The sequence below is a fragment of the Austrofundulus limnaeus genome, unplaced genomic scaffold (genome assembly GCF_001266775.1).
Source record: "Austrofundulus limnaeus strain Quisiro unplaced genomic scaffold, Austrofundulus_limnaeus-1.0 Scaffold169, whole genome shotgun sequence".
NCBI classification, from domain to species: domain Eukaryota; kingdom Metazoa; phylum Chordata; class Actinopteri; order Cyprinodontiformes; family Rivulidae; genus Austrofundulus; species Austrofundulus limnaeus.
Window position 1 is genome coordinate 859,722 of NW_013952571.1, and position 8,032 is coordinate 867,753.

An 8,032-nucleotide genomic window follows, 5' to 3' on the forward strand; every position below is an offset into this window, starting at 1 on the left:
ACAACGGGATGTTGAGCCCCGCCTGCATTCACTACATACACATGACATGACACCTAAGAACCACAGCATCGAAACCAATAAGTCAGGTGATGGGGCACATGACCCTCTATTAACAATAGAGCTAAGCAAGCCTATTGTTAAGCGATGGCCCTATTTTGCATGTGACTGACCTCTTTGTCCACCATGCGGAGGCAGTGATTTTAAGGCTGAGTTCACCTGAAACTCCTCAGACTGAAGACGTCTCTTTGAGGAGAGATGAAATGTTTCACTAAAGAAGAACCCATCCAGAGGACATACTTATTATTATTATTTTTTTTTTGCTTTTTTTCTACCAGGATTACTGAGATGCATCAGGACATTTGTAACATAAAATAACAAAGAACAAAAACCATGCAATCAAAATAAAATCAAATAATATGAAAGACAGCAGAAAAAAATCTTATAATATCTACCCCTTTTTATACCCAAAATATGTTAAAAAAGTAAATTACAACAAAAATCAAAACAACTGAAAACACACAAAAAACTAAAAACAAAATTTAAAACACCAACTCAGAAAACAATTTGCATGAATTCACTTATACTTCTCTATATTTCTTCAGAATACTGGATTTTATAATTCTCTTCAATATATACAAAGATCTGGTACTTATTAGACCGATACGGATATAAAAAAAATGAGCATCATCGGCCGATATCAATGTGATTGTCCATATATCGTGCATCCCTATTTCATAGGACAGAGTTTGACTTTGTGACGAGAATTCCATTAGTGCTTAGGAAACATTATTTTCCAGCTTATTTGTTTTAAAGTTTCTTTAAAAACCTTGCCAAAATGTATTTCTCTTCTTATGAGCTGAGTGTTTTGTTCCACTTCTACACTCAAATATTGTTTCCAGTAGTGATGCACAATATATCGACATTAACATCTGTATCAGATAATATTGATCATTTTTACTAAACTGAGGAGTTTCAAGATGGCGCCAGTGTATACGGCCTGCCATCTGTCGCTCCTGCACTTTTTTATACTTTCACTGTTTTTACTTAATATTTGCAAAGGGGTATTTTCATTAATACAGTATGATCGCAAGACACTCTTGGAGCTCTGTAGTTTTTCTGGATCGCCGGCAAACTTCTCATCATATGACCACCAGGACTCTTAAAGCCCCTGTTCGGGATACAGGCCACCCATCTGGACCCAGGGCTACCACCCAGGAGGAAGCGTCGCAAATGGCGAGGAAGATGGGCCGGGTTGCTGGTGAAGCTGGCAAAGCTGAAACATCATGGGAATTATTCCACCAAGGATCTCTTGACATCACATCAAGCTGACCACATCTTCTCCGACCTGTCCCGGACATCAGATCCCCCTGACTAGATAACAGTCATCACCTCAAGCATCAGCGCTCTGATCCAAAACGGCCGCGCCGCCAAGGCGCAAATCTTCAGAACCTGCGGCCGCTGGTGCGCACGGCGCACACGGAGGCTGTGTCGGCTGCGGGCCCAATCAGGATGTGCTTGGTTAATGCCAGATAAGTAACGAAAAAGACAATTATTTTGTGGGAGTTTTTCAGCGAACAGGAGCTGGACTTTCTCTGTATTACTGAAACTTGGATGCCGAGTGGTGAGTCGAGAGCCCTGGCGGATCTCTTACCTCCTGACTGCAGGTACTTTAACTCGCAGAGGTCCTCAGGCTGTGGCAGCGGTCTGTTGACTATATTTAAACCAAATTTTGTCTGTAAATAAGTGTCCATCCCGGTTTCATTCTTGAACTTTGAACTGATCCTTTTTGAAGTGGGATAGTCGCCCGCGCTGCTGTGTGCGCTTATCTATCGTCCGCCGAAATACAAAAAAGATTTTATAAGTGAATTCTCTGAACTTACGATTGAACTCATGCCTAAATATGACCACCTTTTAATCATGGGTGATTTTAATATTCATGTATGTTGCAATGATAAGCCTTTAGTGAAGGACTTTTTAGTTTTATTGGACTCCTTTAATCTAACACAGTCTGTAACTGCTCCAACCCTGGAACGTGGACATACACTGGACCTTGTCATAACAAATGGCATTTCTGTTTCTAATCTGATTATTGGTGATGCCTTTTTCTCAGACCATATGCCCGTTTTATTCAGTTTCATCACCCCCAGTACATCTCCTAAACAGTGCACTACAACTATGCCTAGCCGGGCTATTAACCCTTCAACTGCCACACACTTTACTGAAATATTTAACTCTGAAGGATTCAAGTGGTTTTCAGAGTCTGCTAACACTGAAGGCTTTCCCTTCAATTCCAAAAGCATGTGTTAACATTCTAGACCAGGTGGCTCCAGTTAAAACAAAACGCCTGAAGTCCAGGAATGAACCCTGGTTAAATGATGAAACCAGAGCACTCAGGCATCAGTGTCGGAAAGCTGAGCAGAGGTGGAGAAAGGACAAGCTGTAGGTTTCTTGATGCTAAAACAGAGCTGGCGTTCTGTTTTAGCTGTTAAAGCTGCAAAAAGTAAATACTCAGACATCATTGTCTCAAATTCGCACAACCCCCGAATCCTCTATTCTACTCTGAATACTGTTCTCCAACTGAATGAACCAGCCCACCTGGAAGCCTCCTCTGAACTGTGCGAGGAATTTCTCACCTTCTTCATAAGCCATGTTTCCATCAAGGTTTTTTTAATGCGCATTTTGAAGTATTGCAGCAGAAAAGGTGGATGGAAACAGCATGATTCGAAAAAACTTCCTCTAATTCGCATCAAAGTTGATGCGCTCGCAAACTCAGGCTCTCATCTCCACACCAGCTCATGATCCATCCATCTTAACCCTGTATTCAGCAGTTTTTGATCACTTTGAGTCCATCGCTCTGTCCCACTTAGAGAAGCTGTTTTCCAGCTTAGAACCATCTGGATCCCCCTTTGATACAGTTCCCCACCGACTTCTGAAAGAGATCTTCCCCACTCTGGGTCCTGCTGTTCTTAACATTACAAACAGCAGCTTAACTTCAGGTGTAGTCCCACAAAGCTTTAAACAGGCAGCCGTGCAGCCCCTCCTGAAAGGAAATGGCCTTGACCCATCCACAGTGTCTAACTTTAGACCCGTCTCCAAACCGCCATTTCTGTCAAAGCTGTTTGAAAAAGTAGTGGACACTCAGTTAAAACCTTTCTTGGAGGACCACGAAATTTTGGAGACATTTCAGTCAGTATTCAGATCCCATCACAGCACTGTGTCTGCTCTGTTGAAGGTGTTTAATGACATCTTTTTAGCCCTAGACTCTGGTGAATATATCCTCCCTCTGCTATTAGACCTCACATCAGCCTTCAACACCATTGATCATAACATCCTCATTTCCAAGCTGGAGAAGGAGGTGGGTATCACAGGTTCAGCCCTCAGTTGGTTCAAGTCCTACCCGACATACAGACATTTCTGTGTTAACATCAAGGACTTCATGTCCTCATCAGCACTACTTCAGTGGGGAATACCACAGGGCTCTATCCTAGGATCCCTTCTTTTTTCTCTATACCTACTATCACAAGGTGCAATTTTTCGTAAACATGACATACCATTTCATCTTTATGCGGACGACTGTCAAATTTACTTTACTCTGAAACAGGCTGGCCCACACTGCATCCAACCTTTTCTTGACTGCCTGGCTGACATCAGGGATTGGATGGCTTTAAACCTCCTAAACTTAATGAGAAGAAAACAGAAGTCATTCTGTTTCCAGCTAACAACACAAACAGTAACACTTGCATCAACCTTTCCACTCTGGCCCCGTTTGAAAAACAACTTGTCACCAACCTAGGTGTAAAGATGGGTCCATACTTGAAATTAAACAGTCATGTAAACTCTGTTGTTAAATCCTGCTTTTTTCAGCTGAGGAGACTGTCCAAGTTAAAACCCATCCTGTCAAAAAGAAATGTGGAGACAGTAATTCATGTGTTCATTACATCCAGGCTGGATAACTGTAATGCTCTGCTGTATATGGAATCAGCCTGTCTTCCATTGCTCGTTTACAAATGGCTCAGAATGCAGCAGCCTGATTTCTAACTGGCACAGGTAAAAGAGAACATATATTACTCCTGTTCTAGTATCTCTTCACTGGCTTCTGGTTCATTTCAGAATTCAATTTAAGATCCTCCTGTATGTCTTTAAATGCTTAAACAACTCCACCCCCTCTTACCTCTCAGATCTAGTGCATCCACTTGTCCCACAGCGCTGTCTTACATCATCTGGTCAGCTGCTTCTGAAGGTCCCTAAGTCTCGTCTCAAACTGAGAGGTGACAGATCCTTTTCTGTAGCAGGTCCAAACCTGTGGACTGATCTACCACTACATGTCAGACAGTCTCCTTCACTCGCTGTCTTCAAGTCTTGCTTAAAAACACACTACTACTCCCTTGGCTTTGAGTCTGAGTGAGATGGCACAAAACCTCACTATGTATCATAACTCTGTTCTATGTGTACTGTAAATATAAATGCTCCATATTTTTAACTATATTTTGACTATGTCCTGTTGTGTCTGTCTATTGTACAGCACTTTGGTTGGCCTTGTGCTGTTTGAAGTGCTTTATAAATGAAAGTGGTGTGGTATGGTATTTTTTAGAATATCAGTATCGGTCCAATAAGTAAAATTGGGCCGATTTTAATATCCAATATTGATTTCCCACTTTTTTAGCTTTGCGTTTCTCTTTTGGGAGGGGAAGTGGTTAGTTGAGTGGTGTCTGTTTGATCATGATAGTGTTAGTGACGCTGCACAGCCAGGAATAACTGAATTAGAGAGATATGTCAGTGGTAGATGGTAAATTGAGTGTACTTGTATAGCACCTTTCTATCCATCCAGGACACTCAAAGTTCTTCACACTACAATCTGTGTCCTCATTTATCCATTCACACAGCACTCTATTAGGTCTCTACAAAGATAACATATACAACCAACTATGGAGACTAATCGGTGCCAATCACATTCATACACTGATGGGACACACATCAGAGGTATTAGGGGTGAAGTGTCTTGCCCAAGGACACAACAACAAGACAGCTGGATGGGGGATTGAACCGGCGACCTTCCAGTTCCAGGACGACACCCATAACCACTCTGCCACAGCCGCCCAATGGTGCCCAGTAGTCTGGTCATTTTTTTATCATATTGATAAACACACAAGTGTGTTTGTGCGTATATGTATATAAATAAATTGTGTGTTTGTGTAACATCGTAAATATCAGTTATTGGCCATAACACCAATAACAATATTGGATATCGGCTGGAATTTTCATATTGGTTCCCAGTTCCCAGTGATCATTTTAACTATTAACTTGTCTACAGTAGGATTCTGACTGTGTGTGCTCCGGCTGACAGGCTACCTGAATGTACTGTCCAATAACCGCTGGCGGGAGCGCTGGTGTCGCCTGAAAGACAACCAACTGCTCCTCCACAAGGACCGGGACGACCTGAAGAGCCACGTTGCCTCCCTGCCTCTCCGAGGCTGCGAGGTCAACCCCGGCCTCGACCACAAACATCCGTTTGCCTTCCGCCTGCTTCGTAATGGCCAAGAAGTGGCTGTGCTGGAGGTGAGCTGTTGTTTTCAGCTGCTTCAGTCAAATCATCCGAGCCATGATTGGAGAATCAAATCTAACCTCAGCTTCCTTTGCTGTGTACCTCTGTTTGTATCCAGGCCGCCTCCTCTGAGCAGCTGGGTCGCTGGTTGGGGGTTTTACTGGCTGAGACCGGCTCCACCACAGACCCAGCCACTCTGCACTACGACTACATCGATGTGGAGACCACCGCCAACGTCATCCAGCTGGCCAAGCAGTCATTTTGGTATTCTATGTGATAGCTGGTCCAGCTGCTGTGAGGTCACAGCTGTTATCTGCCTTCTGTTCACATTCAGTCTTCTTCTTTTTAAGCTTCACCAGTAAGCGTGCCGTTTCTCCCAGTCCGTACCGGGAAAACTCCACCAACGGCTATGCCTGCCCCTCCGGCGTGGCTCTGCACTATGATGATGTACCCATTAATGGAACGGTGAGAACACTTTTAGCTCAACAGGCTGAGACAAGACTCTCATCAGGTGGAGGTTCGGAGGCTGAGGTTTTTTTAACACAACCTATTAACACACTAATAATCAGTAACACTGCTTCTACTAAATACTCTATCATTTCTATTCCTTTCTTCTTTTCTTGTACTTTTTCTTTTGTTTTTCTATTTTTTGCTTTTTTCTTGTTTCGTTTTGCCTTACTTTTTCCCTTCGATACCATTTTTGTTCCTTTCCTTTCTTTTTTCTTTTCCGCATTTTTTTTGTCATTTTCAACTCCCTTCTTTTTCTTACCCTCTGCTTTTTCATCCTTTTTGTCGTTTATTTCCCTCTCCTTTCCCATCTATCAATTCCTTTTTTTTCCTTCCCCTATACTTTGGGTTGTTTGCACGTTTGTCTGGTGTGATCTCAGGAACCGAAGACGCAGTACTCGTCTCCCAGCAGCAGAGGGCGTCAGCGGACAGAGGAGGCTCACTATGAGAATGCAGAGTTGTATGAGAATATGCCCTCACCTAAGCTGACCTCCCGCTATCCTCCCAAGGCTTCCTTTCCTCCTGTCTCCTCTTCCTCCTCCTCCTCCTCTGCTGGTCCCCACAGAGCTCCTGTTTCTAAACTCTCCTCTAAGTTCCTGTCGAATGACTGTAAACCTAAAGACTCGTCTCAGGTGTCTAACACTCCTGTCTTCTTCTCTGCTTCTGTCTGCGAAGCTCTCTCTTTTTTCATTAAGCACAGCATGTTTTAGTGTCTAATTCAGTAATTATCACACAGTACTGTGAAAAAGTCTTAAACTAACTCTAAATTTGCTGATGGTTGCTGTGTTTCTGGGAGTGTCTATTACCAAAATATTGGATGAACTACTGGACAAATTTAGGATATACTGAATTCAAGGTGGCTGCCACAGCCTACTGACATTACAAACAATAGGAAACTCATCTAATTTTACAGATTTACTAAAATGTGGTGTAGTGGTAGCTGAGAGTCATTCACAGATCGAACGTCCGAAACCATACTAAAAGTGAACGTACGGCCAAAAGGCGAAAATGGCGTACGCCAAAAAAATTCAGATTTATAAAACCGTGCGTACGCATGTTTCTGTGCACCTTTGCTTTATAGATCACAGCTGCACCTCAGAGTTTGCACACAAGGTCCCACCTCAGGTTCTACCCTCTACACCAGGGGTTCTTAACCTTTTTGACCTCGGGGCCCAATTTGTTGAACATAAAGTGACACGAGGCCCAGTCACACATTACCATACGGATCAAAACGATAATTATTCTAAATCTTGGTATAATTTGTTATTGTATTTGCATTATAACTAAATAAAATACACTTACTGTTTAAAAGTAAAACTCCTGTCAAATAATCACAAGACATGATTATGACAAACAGCTTTTTGACAAAATGCGTAAAAATAAATTACAAAAATTAATTTGATAAATTGCAAATTAAAATATAGCTGCATCTGCAACTGTATTTGATAATGTTTTGAACTTTTAAACTGTTGAATGGTAGAACCAGAAACTGCTCTTCATATTAGTAACAAACTTTGGCATGTTTTTCATGGGTTATCCTCATTTTTGCTTATACATTTAATTTAAAATAGGTTTCCAATCTTGGCAGGTTTCTAAGGTTCTTCTTCTATGTATTAAAAAGGGTTGTTAAACATCTGAGTGGAGCATTACCGCTACTAGTGGTGAGAAAGTGTATTGCACCTTATTCAAAATCAAAATGGTCCTGCGGCCCTCTGCAGCCCAAAGTTAAAAACGTTGGTTACGTATTGTAACACCAGATTCTATGAGTGTAAGCGCAGCCCTCTAAGGCTATCGCAGATGGGTACCCCCGTGCGCGTACGCGCATTCTGAAGACCAATAGTCCACGCCCACGTGACGTGGGCCTCACCTCGGTCCGTATAAAAGGGGAGGACGGACCTGAGTTCAGCTCCCCTTTTTTCTTCAGCTTCGGCATTCTGCATGTACCATAGAAGACGCCTATAGGAGCCATTTGTAGCTCTGGGT

General features: G+C 42.5%; 1 protein-coding gene across 3 annotated transcripts in view; it reads left to right on the forward strand.

Moving 5' to 3' along the window:
* Positions 1-8,032, forward strand: part of afap1 (actin filament associated protein 1) — a 134,353-nt gene that overhangs the window by 109,325 nt on the left and 16,996 nt on the right. For 2 of the 3 annotated variants that reach the window (XM_014017480.1, XM_014017479.1), the window contains exons 10-13: positions 5,345-5,556; positions 5,661-5,806; positions 5,893-6,007; positions 6,430-6,681. In XM_014017480.1, coding sequence (XP_013872934.1) covers positions 5,345-5,556; positions 5,661-5,806; positions 5,893-6,007; positions 6,430-6,681 — 725 coding nt within the window. The remainder of the gene's footprint in view (positions 1-5,344; positions 5,557-5,660; positions 5,807-5,892; positions 6,008-6,429; positions 6,682-8,032) is intronic. The other variant, XM_014017481.1, reaches the window with a different exon arrangement.